At 56.6% G+C, this 16,701-nt stretch overlaps 2 protein-coding genes across 3 annotated transcripts; both read right to left on the bottom strand.

Annotated features, from left to right (window-relative positions):
- Positions 1-372: 372 nt before the first annotated feature.
- Positions 373-3,692, bottom strand: CD79A (CD79a molecule). 2 transcript variants are annotated; one of them, XM_060131218.1, is made up of 5 exons: positions 3,607-3,692; positions 1,947-2,240; positions 1,504-1,721; positions 898-966; positions 373-768 (listed from the first exon to the last, which is right to left on the bottom strand). In XM_060131218.1, the coding sequence occupies exons 1-5, from the start codon at positions 3,680-3,682 to the stop codon at positions 655-657; spliced, it is 771 nt and encodes a 256-aa protein (XP_059987201.1). In that variant the 5' UTR covers positions 3,683-3,692; the 3' UTR covers positions 373-654. The 2 variants fall into 2 exon arrangements, with proteins under 2 accessions (XP_059987201.1, XP_059987200.1); XM_060131217.1 differs by having other exon boundaries at positions 1,504-1,622.
- A 3,901-nt stretch (positions 3,693-7,593) lies between these two features.
- On the bottom strand, positions 7,594-15,033 carry RPS19 (ribosomal protein S19). Its single transcript, XM_060130958.1, has 6 exons — positions 14,949-15,033; positions 14,411-14,481; positions 14,037-14,137; positions 9,014-9,197; positions 8,534-8,588; positions 7,594-7,658 (listed from the first exon to the last, which is right to left on the bottom strand). The coding sequence occupies exons 2-6, from the start codon at positions 14,479-14,481 to the stop codon at positions 7,632-7,634; spliced, it is 438 nt and encodes a 145-aa protein (XP_059986941.1). The 5' UTR covers positions 14,949-15,033; the 3' UTR covers positions 7,594-7,631.
- Positions 15,034-16,701: the final 1,668 nt, after the last annotated feature.

Genomic DNA, 16,701 nt, shown 5'->3' with positions numbered 1-16,701 from the left:
AGGTGTGGCCATGGTCAGAATTTGGTACCAGTCTCACCAGACAGTCCACTGTGTCTTTGGGACTTAAATACGCATAAATGACTATGGTTACCTGGGTCCCCTCTGTGTCCCCCTCTGCTCAGGCACATGGCCTGGGTTGGGGACCTTCCCAAGACACTTCCTGGTTCTTCCAGGGGACAGCCAAGACTGGCTACCTGGTCCCAGGTGTGGGGAGTGGTCAGGAGCTGGGGGAGGAGGGGGCTGAGGTCCTGGACCTCTGGGTCCCAGAGGAGGAGGGGGAGTGGTCCCCATGAGATCCGTGACTCCTGCGAAGGTCTGCAGTTGGGAAGGATTTATTATCACTAAGTGGCCATGACAGAGCAGGGAGGGGGGAGGTGACACTAATGAGGCTGCTACAATCAGCTCCCCTAGAAGCAGCGACTAAGGGCTCATTACCCGCTGGATGGGGGGGAGCCTGGGAAAGGCAGTAAGGGGAGGATTGAGTTAGGGTGTGGGGAGGGGATGAGGACGGTCTAGAGGGAAGAAGAGTGGCCACTCCCAAGGGGGAAGTTGAGTCAGGATACTCCCAGGAAAGATTGTGAAAAGAGAGCGGGTCCCAAGGAAGTGGGGTGAGACACGGTTTGGGTGCCCAGCTGGGGGGGCAGCCCGGCTGGGTCACGGCTTCTCTAGCTGAACGTCTCCGATGTGGAGGCTACCCACATCCTGGTAGGTGCCCTGGAGGCCCCGGGAGATGTCCTCGTACATGGAGCAGTCATCGAGGTTCAGGCCCTGGGGTGGAAACGGGGTGGTGAGCCTCAGGGCCCGGACGCCTGGGTCCCTGCTCCCCGGCCAACCTCAGGGAGGAACCCCGTAAGAGCCCCGCCCACAGACACGCACCTGTCCCCACCTTCCACTCACCTCATAAAGATTTTCATCTTCATAGTCATCCTGGACATCTGCCCCGAATTTCATGTTCTGCCACCGTTTCTGTTGGGGAATTGGGAGCCTCCGTGAATGGGGGAGAGAATGTGTTTTCAGACCCTCATGGAGGCCAGAAGGTGCTTTACCAGAAAGGGTAAGGGACATGCCCAGAGCCACATGTCCTGTAAATGGCAGGTCTCTCTGGGTCCAAGCCAGTGCCCTTTGGGCTGTCGCCACTGCCTGTTCTTCTCCACGAATAACAACAACAATAATAGTAAATGGCTGTAGTTGCCCCGCGCCCTAAAGAGAGACTGGTGCTGGCCAGAGACTCTGGGAGGACACCAGCCCCCATCTTCCCTGGCCTTGGCTACATCTGGAGGCGACAGCACTCCTGGGTAGACGGGGAGAGTTGGACGTCTCTGTGGGGGGCGGGGAATGTGAGGACACCCCTGGGGGGAGACTGAGCCAGGACGCCCCTCCGGGCCCAGCGCCATGTAAAATGCTTTCCTTATATTAAATTCCTGACCCCCTCACAGCCCCTATGGGGGGGGGCTGCCATTCTGTCAAGTTTTAGGCGGGACCCTGGTCCCCGGCGCGGCTCACCCTGAACAGCAGCAGCGTCCCAGGCACCACGGCGCAGATGAGTAGGATGATGCCCTCGGCTGTGATAATGTTGTTCTTGGTGCCCTCGCCCATGTCCAGGAAGGGCCTGGGGAGTGGCTCTGTGAGGAGGGAGTGCCGCTCAGAGCCCAGCGCCTCGAGTCCTCCCCTCGCCTCCCGGCCACACTCGCATCGAGGCCCAAGACCACTGAAGTCCCCACCTTGCAGGTGAGAAAATCAATCAGCCACCGTGTGTGAGCCGGGGAGTGAGGATGCCCGAGATGCAGGAGCTCAGGCACTGGCTCCACCCCCCCCACCCACCCCCCCCCCCCGCCCCTGTCACAGGTGAGGAAGCCAGCGGCCCTAGCGGTGGAGTGGTGTGCGCTCACCACACACGCGCACGCACGCGGAGGTATGGCCCCAGCTGTGGGGAGCTGTGCACTCACCACGCACGCGGAGGTAGGTCCCACAGGAGCGCTGGACCTTCTGGCCTTCCTTGACCTGGCACCTGTACATGCCCCTGTGGCTCTTGGTCACCTGCTGGATGACCAGCTCGCCCTTGGGGCCCGGGCTTGAGAGCTCCATCATCGGGGGCCACGTGGAGTTGCCCTGGAGGATGCGCCACCATGTGATGTTGGGGTTGCTGCCGTTGTGTCTGCACAGGAGGTGGACCTCGTCCCCAATGCTCACCGTCACCGATGGTGGGCCCCAGTCCACCCACAGGGCCTGGCACCTGGGGCCTGCGGAGAGGCAAATGCGTGAGGGACCGTGAATGGAGACACAGGCCCAGCCCGGCCCCTGCTTCTACAGCGCTCCTGGCTGTGTGTGTGCATGTGTGAGTGGCGGGGGTGTGTGCAGAAGAGTGTGAGTGACACACTGCTGGGGGGTCCCCACTCGCCTCTCCAGAGCCACCTCCTGCCACCCTCTCCGTACCTGCTCCGAGCTTCGGCCCCACTGAGCTCACTGGCACTTGGATAGTCGGGTCCCCAGTGCTAGCAGTGCCCCCCAGGCAGCTCCTTCTAGAATCAGTTTGGGCATCACCTCCTCCTGCAGGCCTTCCTAGATTATTTTCTCACCCCAGCCCCAGCCTGGCCACACACCTGGCGCTTTATATATTGTGTATAACTGTCACAGAACCCTTAGACGTCGGTTCTCTCATTATCCCATTTTACAAGTGTGACAGCTGAGGCCCAGGGCGGCAGGAGTGGCTCAGGGGTTCGAACCCAGGCCCCCTGGCCCTGGGCCGCTTCCTGCCAGTTTGTGAGTCTGTCCTGCCCTGTGACCCTGGGCCTGCCCCTTGTCCTCCGTTTGCGTAACTTTGTGTGTGTCAAGCTGGGTGCCAGGGGTGAGTTCAGTGTTTGGGCTGGGCTGGGCGTTAGGGGAGGGCCTCAGCTAGGTGGTTGGCGGGAGGGGGCTGGGTGGCCCAGGCTGGGGAAGCCCCAGTTCTTGTGCCACTATCCCCCCCCTCCGCCCCCTCGCTGCCCTCGGGCCAGTCCACATGGCTGTCTGTGGCGGGAGGAGGAGAGAGGTGGTGGCAGAGGCAGCAACCTGAGGGTCACGGACTCCAAACTCAGCTCCCAGTGGAAATTTGGGGTGACTGGCCACCTCTCTAAACTCCATCAAACGGGGTGCTCACAGCCCTGCCAGCTGGCCTTGCGTGAGAGAGGAAGGGGGAAGGTCACCGGCTCCCCCAGCACTGAGAAGGGGTTCCCTACCTAGGGGATGGTAACCGGGATTCAAGGCAGAGAAGGAGAAAAGCATTTTCTCCCCTGAAACTGAGCACTACCCACAGTCCCCTCCCTGCCCCCAGCTCTGGAGCTCAGTCAAGGGCAGCCTTATTTCCTTATTTTGATCTGGGGGGACGAGGGGGTGCGGAAGGTGTCTCTCGCCCTGCCTCCCCCACGGGGGATGCCCCTTCAATTTCGCTGAGCCCCCCTCCAGCCTCCCGTTGGCCTGCTTGGGACGGTCAAGCAGATGCAGTTTCTACGGGGTCTTTTCTAGACCCCTCCTGCCAGCTCCTCTCCCGTCCCCACTGCCTGGGCCCTCTCAACAGTCTCCCAGTTCCCCCCCCCACCTGCCCCCAGCACCTGCCTGTTGACCACGTACCCATGCTAGCAGCGAAGATCAAGAGGAGAAAGATGGTGGCATGCGGGGTTTGGCGGGCTCGGGGACCCCCAGGCATCTTCTCCCAGTGGGTTGTTTTGTCTGGGTAGCAGCGGCCCTGGGGTACCAGATCCCACCTCGGCCGAGCCCCAAACCCCGCCCCACTTCCTGCCCAGCCCTTCGGAGATGGGCTCCACTGGCCCCGCTGCTGGGTCCTTTGGTTGTCAGGTTGGGGGCAGCCCCTGCCGGGAGGCTTCAGGCCGTGAGTGGGGAGGAACTGCTCCCTGCACCTGTGGCCGCCACAACTCCCCCGAGAGGAGGCTGCTTGGGTGGGGGAAGAGGTTGGTTTAAGGCCTGGCTCGTCACTGCAAAGGAAGCCCGAGGGAGCCAGAGTTCAGGGTGCCTGCTGTGCACAGGTGGTCAGGGGACGTGGGTGGCTCCGAGCCTGGTCTTTCCTCTCACTGGCCTTGGGCAAAACGTGTCCCCTCTCTGAGCCTCCGTGTCCTCCCTCCTTGGGGTTGGAAAAGAGGATTTAAAGAGGTTGTGCATGCACAGCACTGAACACAGGACCTGGCACGTAGTAGGTGCTCAGTAAATGTTAGTTACTGTTAATGCTCATGAGGAATACATGAGGCAGGCCCACCAGCTCCGCGGCTAGGTGGTGGCTTCCCTTTCCAAGATTTGGCATTTTTAATTCAAGAGATAAGGATAAAAATATCTCCCTGATGTTGTGACATAAGTTGATGTTCCCAACACCCAAAGGGCCACGATGGGCTCTTTCTTGGTGTTCTTTCAGCCTCTCCACAAGTGGGCAAGGTAGGCCACCCCCCATTTTACAGTGGAGGAAGCTGAGGCCATCACAGAGAGGGAACACCATCACTGTTACTTGCCCAGTTTGTACAGTCTGGTGGTGGAGCAGGGATTCCAAGTCACTTATGTGTGACCAGCTTCCTTTGAGCATTATTGTAGGTCAAGTGGGAGGAAAATGAGGCCTGAGGGGTGGGGGGGGTGGGGGAATGACATGAGGTTGTTTAGATGTTTGTGAGCAGTTAGGGGACCATCTCATACATGCGCGCGCGCACACACACACATAAGGAGACACCATGAAAAAATTCACGGCAGGGAGATTTTTGGTAGCAAAAACTGGGAACAGACGAAAAGCCCATTTACAGGAGAAGGGATGCATAAATTGAGGTATAGTCAGTCAATGGCGTAGCACACAGCAGAAGAGGCCGAGCTTTGCTTGTCAACATGGCTGCATCTCAGAAACAACAAGAAAATGAGAAGAAATGTACTATGACAGGATCCGGCTGGCTTGTTTTCAAAAGGCAAAACAACAGCGTGTGCTGTTAGGGACACATGTGTCTACAGTAAAGGTGTAAACGCATGCAGGGGAGTGATACCCCACTCCTGAGAGGGGTTACCTCTGGGGGAAGCAAGGAGGTTGCGACTGGGAAGGGTACACAGAGGGCTTTGTCTGTCTTAGTTTTATGCCTTGCTTTACTTTTTAAGCTGGGTGGTGGGTTCATGGGTCTTATTTATTTATTTATTTTTGGCTGCGTGGGGTCTTCGTTGCTGCGCACAGGCTTTCTCTAGTTGCGGCGAGCAGGGGCTACTCTTCGTTGCGGCGCATGGGCTTCTCATTGCGGTGGCTTCTCTTGTTGCGGAGCACGGGCTCTAGGCACGCGGGCTTCAGTAGTTGTGGCTCGTGGGCTCTAGAGCACAGGCTCAGTAGTTGTGGTGCATGGGCTTAGTTGCTCCATGGCACGTGGGATCTTCCCGGACCAGGGCTCGAACCCGTGTCCCCTGCATTGGCAGGTGGATTCTTAACCACTGCGCCACCAGGGAAGTCCCATGGGTCTTTGTTACACTATTATGTATATATACTGTTTTGCATGCTTGAAGTATTTTGTTTTTTAAAAAAAAGGTGCAACTGTCACCCACACAGAAGAACATGGGCCTCAAGAGTTCACACCTCCTGGGTTTGAATCTCAGCTCTGGTAATCTGAGCCTCAGTTTCTCTTCCTGTAATCTGGGCATAACCTCCCTACCTGTGAGGCTTTAAGAATATCAATGTGCTTAGCACAGTTCCTAGGACACAGTTCCTCTTCTCTGGCCCTCGGGCCTTCCCTCCTTCCCTCCAGGGACCCAGGTGTTCTGTTGGGTCCCTCTCTGTACAGAGGTCATTAGCCCCTCTGTACTAAAGTTCTTCCTATAACCCCCATGTAGGAAGAAGTCTGGATCCAGACGCTGCAGCCCTTAGGAATTCACCTCCTTCAGCATCCTTCCTGGCTGAGCCGGTTTCCAGGCCCTCGACTGCCTCCCAGTGGCTGAAGCCGCCTCATTGTAGGCCCTCTCAGGCTCGCTGGCCTGTCTGGGCACCTCCACCTCCCGCTTACCCAGCACCCTGGTATCTGGCACTGTGTGAGCAAACCAGACGCTTGGCATTGCATTCCCAGGACGACTCTGGGAAATATCTTCATCCTCAATCAGCAAAAGAGGAAACTTAGGCCCCAAACAAGGACTGGCTGAAGGCCATGCCCAGGAGTGTAAGCCTTTGGGCCTCATTTTCCCCACTTCTAAGGGACAGTGCCCTGTAGTGACTAGAGCCTGGGTCCAAATGCTGGCTTTGCCACCTCCTGGCTGTGGGGCATCAGGCAAATTACCCAACCCGTGACTGATCTTCCCCATCTCCAAACTGCGCCTTTTGGTACCTATTTCACAGAGTATTAAGTGATATATTTATAAAGCACCTTGCACGTGGCAGGCTCTAGTCCAGTGTTTATTCAGATCAAATCTTCCAGTCCTGACAACTTCCAGGCTGGGGGAAATGACACCTCCATCCCCCACTGGGTGCAGGGGACTCTCTGGTTTGATACTTTCCATTTTGGACATCTCAGTGCATCAGGTGTGCCTTTGAGCCAAGACTCGGCATCTCCCCGAATCCCTCAGGTAGGAGTAAGCAGCTTTACGGGCAGGAGCACAAGGCTGAGGGTAAGTTTGCTCAAGGTCACACAGAATTTTGGGCAGTGTTGGAATTTGAACCCAAGTCATTGGGAGTTCAAAGCCAGGCTTGGCACTGGAAGGAAATGGGTTTGATCTGAGGAGTAACTTGGGATGGGGGAACCTCAGGGGTCTTGGCCTAGCCAGCTCAGGCCCAGCATCCTAGTTTTCCCCAAATGGGAGGTGGGCCAGGTCTCAAAGCGTGGTAAAGGGACCCTTCCAAAGCTTAGCACCTGCCTACTGGAAGCCCTTTGCACCTCCCACCTGGGCCAGGAGACCAATCACAGGTGGGGCTCCCGTCCCATTAGTGCAAAGAGCCAATCACCATGCAGAACTGTGGTGGGGGGTGACACCACGAGGGCCCTGGGAACTTGGCCTCTATGCAGGGGCCATGCCCCTCCCTCTGGGAGGGAAGTAGCAGCCCCCTGCCGGCTGGGTCCCTGCTGCAGCTTCAGCACTGCATCCCAATTCTTGGGGCAGGTACAGCTAGCTCCATCTTACAGCAGGGCCCAGGCCAGAGATCCCCAAAGTGAAGGCTCCCGTGTAGGTCAGGAGAAGGACGTGTATACTAGGCAGGTCACCTTGGGCTGGAAGCACACGAAGGACCGCCCCGAGTGACGGCTTTCCTTGTCCACTTCCTTCCAGAGGAGCAGCACCTGAGCCCCAGGGCCCTCCTGTTTTGTTCCAGCAGGGTCCAAGGCTCCACGTGGGGCCACTGCTTGAACTTTCCGTTTCTTTTTCTGAGACCCGCAAAGGCAAGGTGTGGGAGAGGAGCAAGGGCCCCCTGGGTCTTGCACCACCGTCTCACCCACTTGGGGCAGAACCGTGTGAAACTGGAAGGCCAGGCCTCAGGTTTCCGAGGCTGTTGAGTACCACAGCCATCCAGGAAAGGCCCCGGCCCCCCTCTTTCTCAAGGGAAGGGAAGTGCAGTGCAGCGCTCCTTCCTCTTGCCCGGCCACCCCCCAATCAAGAGACCCAGACCAGGACTACGAACGAGGCAGTTTATTAACCCAGCATCGTTTGTTCTAATGCTTCTTGTTGGCAGCTGCCACCTGTGGGAAAGATGGACAAACAGTTAAGATCAGCTGTGGGGTCTGTGTTCAAGCACGTCACAGTAGCTCCCCAGTAGCTATGGGATGCCAGGCACCCTGATTCGTGGTTTACATATATTCATCTCATCCGATCCTCACAATCTTGGGTACCTCCCCATTTTACAGAAGGATAGAACTGGGACTCTCAAGGAAAGAGAGCGTTGTCGTGTGTTTCCAACATCTGCCCATTACTCCACACTGCTGTTTGTGCCAGGCCCTGCTCTGCCCTGAAGAGCCACCTTCTCACTCCAGGCCACTCCCAATCCCCAGAGGGCTGACACCTCCATTCTCTTCTGACACTTAAGTGACTCAACAGCCCAAGACTCCCAGGAGGCCTGAGTCAAGAGGTCATGCCAGACCCCGGGGGCCTCTGTTGCCGTAGCTCATGGAATCCGCACCACCTCCCTCCGAGGTAGGCAAAAGCAGATCTCTCTACAGACGGGGAGCCTGGCTCGAGGTGAAGGGACTCTGGCCCAGGGTGTCTACAGTCAGTCAGCATCTGGATGGAGACCTGGGTTCTCAGGCATCCCAACACTCAGTAAGCATGAAGACTAAGGAAGAAAACACTGCAGCCGGGATCAGAAGGCTGACCAGGAAGAGGGAGTCGCGTGTGCGGGAGCGTGCCCTGCAGAAGCCAGCCCGGCGAGCCGCACCCTGGGCCTCCCTTCACCCAGGCACCTGCATTTTCAACCAGCCCCCACAGGAAGTCTGTCAGAAACGTTCTTTCTCCTGCACCCTCCTCCCCTGGGCTGTGCCCTCCAGGGGAGGAAACTCCCACCTGACAAAACCCAGGCTCCAGAAACACCCAGGCGGTGACTGAGGTACCCAGCCCTCACCTGTCCAGCGATTCTGTCCAGATCTCTCTGTCCCTGAGGTGTTAGTTTGCGGCCCCTGTGGGAGAGAAGGGTCATGTAGCCCCAGGTGAGTGCAGGCTCCCACCAGCGTCCCTGATCCCTGCCAGGCCTCTCCTGGACACGAGCCAGGCTTTCCAAGAAGGCACCTGGCCACAGGACCACATGACACCAGCCAAGTCCCACTGAGGTCCCTAGTCGGCTGCATTCCAACAAGCTGGAGGCTGGAGTGGGAGCTCCCCTGGGAGCTGATGGGGTGCCGTTTGTGCAAGCATTAGATCAAAAGCCCCGAAAAATCAATTGGGAAAAGCTAACGAGCAGGCTAATGAAAGCGGACAGTCGCTAAATTACCTTCCTGGAGCCTGGAGTAGTTAGCCAGAGAGGTCGGGGGGAGGCCCCGCGCTGTGCACTATTCTGAAGAACCCCCTGCCTGGCTGGGGGGCAGGTGCACCCCCCCCCACTTACCCATCTTGGTCCTTTTCCACCATTTTCAGCCCCTCCAGGGCCTGGAGGACCCGCCGGGCCACGCTCTTGGAGCCTCTGCTGAAGTGGCTGGGCATGACGCCATTCCTCTGACGCCCCCCGTAGATCTTGGTCATGGAACCAACCCCAGCGCCGCCCCGGAGGTACAGGTGCCTTGCTGTGGAAGCTGGGTGGGAGGCAAGGGAGACTTGAGAACCCTTCTCAGGCAGAGAAGACGCTTCTCCACAGCTGAGGCAGCCTTAGGAAAGGGCCTTGCTCAAGGTCACAAATCTAGTTGTGTGCGGCAGCAGATTCTCACCTCACCGTTTTATGGTCAGGGAAACTGAGAACGTGAGAATGCACGCCAAGCCCCCATACCTGACCACCCCCCAGTTCAGGAGACTGGCGTGCACAGGTAGTGGAGGGACTGCCGTAGCCACGTGACCAGGCAGGCAACCCGCCCCCCCACCCCGGGACTTGCTTAGCTGTTAGTGCCCAGCTGCGCTGCGAGGTGGACCTGAGGTTCTGTGGGGAGAGTCTAGCAAATGTTTAAGCCGTGACTGTCCCCCTTCATCTGCCTGGGAGCTCTGAAGGGCAGCAGAGCTGGAGAAGAGACCTACTGATCCCCAGCGCTGGAGAGCTTAGGTGACAGTGGTAGCAGAGCTGACATCCTATGCAGCGGATGTTCCCAACCCGGAAGGTGCGTCACCCACTCTGTGGACTGGGATTCTGGTCCCTTGACGGGCTTGGGCAAGTCCCTCACCCACCCTGGCCAGCCTCCTTGGAAATCCTCTTCTGTTCAACTGGAACACTTGCCTGCCAGGCCCTATGCCATCTGCTTTTCACTCTCTCCTATAAGGCGGTAACATGGCCTTAGCAGCCCGCCTGATACTGTGGCCTTGGCAAGTCACCTACCCTCCTCACCTGAGAACCGGGACAAAAAGTACCTCATTGAGCGCTACTGTGAAGATGCCATGAACGCGTTAGGTGCTACTTTCCTGTATGGAAAAGGTTAAACTCCACAGAGTACTCCTGGGCTCACGCCACAAGCTCCGTAGGGACAGCCCCTCCAGAAGGTTCTGCTCTTCTACCTCAGGGGGCCACTGAGGTTTGAAGAACTGGGGCCCAGATGCTGGCCATCACACAGCCCTGCCTGGCTGAAAGCTCAAAGGTAGGGATTCAGGTCACCGCAGAGACCAGCACGTTAGGTTCCCCTTAGTCCTGAAAACGAACGGGGGAGCCGAGGACTCATTCCTTCAATAATGACTTGCGCCAAGAGTCCCGGGGCGCTGGGCCACCTCCATGACCCTCCAGTGTCCTGAGGTGGGGGGAGGGGGAAGTGGCCAGGTGAGGTAGGCTCCTCCTTCCCTCCAGCTGCCCCTCCCAGAGCAGTTCCTGCGCACAACTTGTTCTCAGCCTCTCTCCTGCCCTCTAAGACTGTCTCCGGATGCAGCCACAGGCTTCAGGGGCCAACAGTGCAGCACAAATCATGGCCACTTCTCCAGGACCACTGTGCAGCCTCTCCCTGATACCACTGCCTTTGTCCTTCGCTCACTTTAGAACCTCTCCTTGGTTCTTTTTGTCCTCACCCCACCCCCCAGATCAGGGATCTGACCCTCTTCCAGGCACCAGGCAGCCCACCCACTGCCAGGATCAAGAGTCACCTGTTACAAGCCACCCCCCACAATCTTTCTGCCAGAAGCGACCTCATGGAAAACTCGCCTTGAAGACCAGTGCAAATGCCCAACGGCTACGGCCACCCCCCTGCACCTGTCTGCTCACGCCCTGGCTCTAGGTGGAGATCTGCTCTCCCACTTGGGCTGTGGAAGGTGTAAGAGCCTTACGAAGGGGCTGAGATGAACACTCCTAACTTCATGAACGCCTGGGAGAGGCTGCACACTAGAAATGAGTCTTGCTGAACCAGGACCAGCGCTCAGCCCAATCTCAGCATGGAAAGGGGCGGGCTGTCTGGTACATGGGGTCTGAACCCCAACACTGCCCCCTGTGAGCTGCGACAGAATCCACCCCCTTCAAGTGGTCTGCGCCATGGTACTGAGGGGAACAACTTACTTCAACCCTGAGCAGTGACTGGCAAGGAACAAACTCCAATAAAGCTCAACCTTAGTTTCTCCCAGGGGGAGCTTCACGTCTTTCTTAATGACGCATAAAATTATCTGGTGCAGGAGAATTCCCTGGTGGTCCAGTGGTTAGGACTCTACCCTTTCACTGCAGGGGCCTGGGTTCAATCCTTGGTTGGGGAACTAAGATCTTGCAAGCTGAGCAGCACGACACACACACACACACACACACACACGCACACACACACACCACTCAGGCGCCCCAGTCCAACAGCTGCTCACTCACTGCTGGACACCTACCGAAACACACAGTGTTTTTATTCTTACCTCCCCCCCAAGCAGACCCTTCTGAGAACTGAGATCAAGAAGCCTGTCTAGGGCCACACTGCACCACTCCCTTTCAAAGCCCTGCAGTGGTCCCCCCTTGACACTGCTCCTCCCCTTAGAGCACTCTCCCCACTCCCCTGAAACAGGCTCGCTCTATCTCTACACCTCACCCCTCACACACACTGCCCCCTACACCACTGCCTGGTGAGTGCTCTCCCCTATAGCTCTGCAGCTCTTGCGGACCACCCTCAAGAAGGCCCTGCCATCTACCTCTGCCCTCTGTATCCCCCATACCTGAGGTCAATAGCTGCCCACACCGTGCTGGCTCTCATATGTCTCCAGCATTTGACCCCCACTGCCCTGTTGCCCTCACTGCCAGCTCAGCCTCCCAGGACAGGTCGCTATCCCACTGTGCTTCAGCTCCAAACCCCTGAGGGGGCCCACGATCCAGAGGAGGAAAAGCAAATACGGCAGACTGTGGTTTTGGAGTCAGCCTGCCACACCCTCCCACGGCCGTCACCGGTCTGTATCTCACTTTCCTCCTGGGTAAATGACTATCTCCTATGACTCCACTTGTCCAGAGTACGCACTGACCAAACTAAGTGGGAGCACTCTAGCCTCCAACAGAGGTCGGCAGACTTTCCCTGTAAAGGGTCAGAGAGTAGACCATGTAGCCTGTGGCATCTACAACCCTTGCCTGTCATGATTTTATACAAACAGGCATGGCTGTGCCCCAACAACGCGCACACAACACACCCTGGTCTAGAACCCTTACACTGTGCCACTAGGGCAGCCGGGGAACTGAAGTCAAAAGCGAGCGTTGGAAATGCCAAGGGAGAGCAGCAGGGCAGGCAGAGGACGCACACCCAGCGTGATGTGTTGGGGAAGGCGCGCAGTGGGCAGAAAGGGGCCACAGCAACTGTAGAGATGGCCAGCAGGCTCAACTCGGTCTGTGTTACCCAGGGTCCTTTCCCCATTTCCCCTTAATCTCTCCCCACCTAGAAAAATAAAGTACAAAACGCTGCCAAGGGGACAGAGCTGCCCCCACCTCCAATCACGACAAGAGTCGGGTAGACTGTGGCATCAGCAGCTGGCAGACCACAAGCATGTTAACCTCCCTGACATCAACTGCAAATCGGCAGCCACCAGACCTACTTGGGAAGTTTTTGTTAGGTACAGGTTATACAAAATATGGGTATTCACCTGATCAAATGGGAAAAGCTATGAGATTCTTTCTCCTCATCTTAGATCCAAAGTTGCCTTGCTTGACCTATCGGCTCTTGAGGCATCACCAAAGAGCAGTCAGGACCAGGCATGCCTTGCTTCCCAAGATGGGTGGATGACAGAGGTAGTGGTGGTCTCGTCCAGGCCCCGCCACCATTGATTGTGTGCCCGGGAGGTCAAGTCGGCTCCCCTTCACCAGACCCATTTTTCTGCCCAGATATGCTACCCATCCCACTCATCTCACAGACTTGACCTTTTAGTCCTCAGGGGTCAGAGACTGTAGCTGAGCATGCTGGCCCCTATGCCCAGTCTAGGGCCTGAAAGATTGGCCCACCATCTACAAAATACTTTATGCTCCGAGGTGCTGGGCACTTTATACCAACGCCAACTCTTCTCAAGGTCATTCTGGAGTTTTGTGCAAACTCTGCTTCCCACCTACAGACAAGCTCTGGTCATGACAGAGCCCCCACTTCACACAGGATGGCTGAAGACAAGAGAGGCCGAGAGCCTTTAGTGAAGGCCCTGTGCGGAGGCTGCCACCTTGGCACAATCCAGCCTTGAACCCCATCCCCTACTCCCAAGGTAAGCCTCCATGGGGGTGACTGGAGAAACTTGAAACATTAAAGACAGATGAGGCAACACTAGCACTAGCACTATGCAATCAGGGGCTACACTTAAAATCAGCCCTTCAGGGGCTTCCCTGGTGGCGCAGTGGTTGGGAGTTTGCCTGCCGATGCAGGGGACATGGGTTCGTGCCCCGGTCTGGAAAGATCCCACATGCCGCGGAGCAGCTAGGCCCGTGAGCCATGGCCGCTGAGCCTGCGCGTCCTGAGCCCGTGCTCCGCAACACGAGAGGCCACGGCAGTGAGAGGCCCCCGTACCGCAAAAAAAAAAATCAGTCCTTCAAAGTCATTACTAAAGGATTAATAAGAAGATAAAAAAAGGGACCAGTACAGGGTGACCATAAGGTTTTCTTCAGGACACTTGAGGCTTGCCAAGATCTAGAGCAACGAGTGACCTGATCAGATCTCCAGCCCCTTAGTTACGAACAACTCATTTAACAAGACAGTCTAGTGTGACGATCTGAACAATAAAACAGACCCATAGGCATTAAAAGGACAATGCCTCTCTCTAAAATGAACCACCTCCAGGCAAAATACGAACACCCTACTCATTTGTCCCTGGGTCCCCCACAAGACTCAGAGGAAAGCACAGGTCCTCACGTGAATCTCTTACAAATGAAGAAACAGATTCAGCGTACAAAATAATTGAATGTCACAAAAAACATGCAGTGATAAAGTCAAAGATTTCTCTCTTGTTATTTCTGGGGGCAAGTAAGAGCTCACAAAGGGGACACCCAGCCCCCCACGCCCCAGCCAAAGGCCCCAGTTCCTCACCAGCTCGTGTGTAGAACCAATTCTCATCATAGGGAGCGAGCTCTTTATGCTTGGCCAGCTTGACAGTGTCCACCCATTCAGGGACTTTCAGCTTCCCGGACCTGGGACCAAGACAGCGAGAAAGGCACAATTCAGGAGTCTCCACAAACTCCATCCCAATTCGCTCCCCTCAACACAACTGTAGATCAAGAAGAGCCCAATGTGTCCCAAAATACAAAGAGACTGAAACTCAAACACAACTCAGGCCTCATGTAGAAAGGATGGATCCCACAAAGACCTCCAACAAGCCTCCCCAGACTGAAAGCCTGCGGGCGCTGAGGGATCAGGCAAAGGCGACAGCCTCCACCCACTCGGACCGCAATCCCCACACTCACTTTTTGAGGAAGGCTGCCAGAGCTCTGACGAACTCCTGCTGGTTCACGTCCTTTACAGTAACTCCAGGCATCTGCGGGAAAAATCGAGCATGTGAACACAGGATTGATGGAAACGACTGACAAGGATCGGGGGCCAGTCCCAACGCGATCTAAACCGTCGCACTCTCCTTACTTCCGAAGGCCCTACTTCAATTCCCCGCTTTAAAGACCCCTGCGCCTGTGGGTCCTACAGAACTCACTGACGCCCATGGTCTCTCCGGGTCGCACGAACACTACCTGCCCCCGTTTGTGAAGACGCTGTATGACCCCAACCCCTGATTCTGGGGTCCCCCGCACTCCCCGCTGCCCACCAAGCCCAGCCTCGGTTCCCGGAGAGCGCGAACCAGACATGCCCGGGCCTGCAGCTCGCACGTGGCCTCAACTCCAGGGGGCGGGGCGGCCCCGCGCGGGTACCCCGGAGCTCCCAGGCACACGCTCCGGGATCGAGAATCGGGCCCCGACACCCCGCACCCGGTTCGGACCGGAGCACTCAGCTTACCGTGCGGCCTCCAAGCTGCCAGCCAGGGAAAAGGGAGCAACGGGGTTTCCCGGGCGCACAAGTCGGGCGTTGGTTATCGCGAGAGTTCCGAGAACTCGCGAGAACGGGGTTAGGAAAAAAGCGGCCGCGCCTCTCTCAGGGCAAATGTGGCTTCCCCTCCGTGAACGTGGGAGGGTGTGGCGTGAGGGCGGAGGCTTGTTTCCTCCCCGCCCTTCCTTCTCCTGCAGCTTGAGGAGCTCTCGTCTTGAGTTGGAGGGAATCTAGCTTCGTTTGCGTTGATCATGCATGGAACAAACAGCGGCGGAGACTGTATCTCCTGGCGGAAGTTATGGGTGGGCAGGAAATAAAGAGACCTGGCTACTCCTGGCGCCACCAGCGGGACGACCACTTTTCCGGGTGGAAGTGGCTTTTCTGGCCGGAAGTGGGGCTAGTAAGGGCGGAACTGTGACCGGGAGAGCAGGGGAAGGGCAGCGAAGAAATGTGGCCACCACCTACCCTTCCTCAACCAGCAGTACTCGCGAGAGCGGAAGGGGACGGAAGCCGCACCCTTCTTAGGGCGGAAATTGCTTCACCACAGCCCAGGAGAGCGGAGTGGGAATGAGGTAGTGGAGGCGGGGAGCAGATAAGGTCAGGGGCAAAGGGACAGAGGCGGGACCTTCCGAGAAGCTCAGCTCTGCCTCCTAGCGCCTGAGTCTCTTCGCAGTTAGTGCACACATATTAATTCTATCAACAAATACTTTTTGTGTGCCTACTCTGTGCAAGGCACAGGTAAACATTATGTAGTATTACGTGCATTATCTAGTTTAATCCTTCTAAGGTCCAACACCCAAGAACACAAAGAACACACCTGTGGTTTGATAAAGTTGCTAACTTGCTGCAAGGAGAAAACATTTTTTTTTTTTTTTTGCTGTGCGCGGGCCTCTCACTATTGTGGCCTCTCCCGTTGTGGAGCACAGGCTCCGGACGCACAAGCTCAGCGGCCATGGCTCACGGGCCCAGCCGCTCCGCGGCATGTAGGATCTTCCCGGACTGGGGCACAGAACCCGTATCCCCTGCATCGGCAGGCGGACTCTCAACCACTGCGCCACCAGGGAAGCCCAAGGAGCAAGCATTTAATGTGAATCCTAATGTAAACCATACTGTGTCAGTGTAGATTCAGCCGGTGTAACAAATGAACCACTCTGGTGTAGGATGCTGGTAGTGGGGGAGGCTGTGGGAGGGCCGGGGGACTATGAGAACTCTTACTTTCTGCTTAATTTTGCTGTGAACTTAAAAACTACTCAAAAGAAAAAAACCCCACCTCTTAAAAAGTGGTTCGAGGGTAGGAAGTTGTTTATGTTGTGATGAGGGGAGAGGCCACGTTAGAGTACATTAACTCTGTAGGAAAAAGAAATTCCTAAGGAATCAAGACAGCGTGGTTCACTTAGTCATCTATTCTGAGAACCCACAGAGGAGTTGCACGCAGGCCCTGCCCTCTGAGAGTACTTATTCTTGGAAGGGAAGACATAGTTGGACAGAGATGGGCACAGCTCAGGGTGATCAGGCCTGCAAACTGCGGGCCAAGGGCCCCTAAGGAATGTAAGGAAGTCTACCTAAGGGGCTTATCAGAGACATTGTCAGATGAAAAGGATGGGGGTCTATGCAGGGCATGGGTTATAGGACTGTCCATGTGTCTATATTGGCGGCTGCAGAGCCAGCTACACAATGGGACGGGGATACAGAATGAGGTCTACATGGCCCAGGCAATGAGGGT

The sequence above is a fragment of the Lagenorhynchus albirostris genome, chromosome 19 (genome assembly GCF_949774975.1).
Source record: "Lagenorhynchus albirostris chromosome 19, mLagAlb1.1, whole genome shotgun sequence".
Classification (NCBI taxonomy): domain Eukaryota; kingdom Metazoa; phylum Chordata; class Mammalia; order Artiodactyla; family Delphinidae; genus Lagenorhynchus; species Lagenorhynchus albirostris.
Note: the sequence above shows the minus strand (reverse complement) of the source record. Positions and strands in the feature narration are given on the sequence as shown.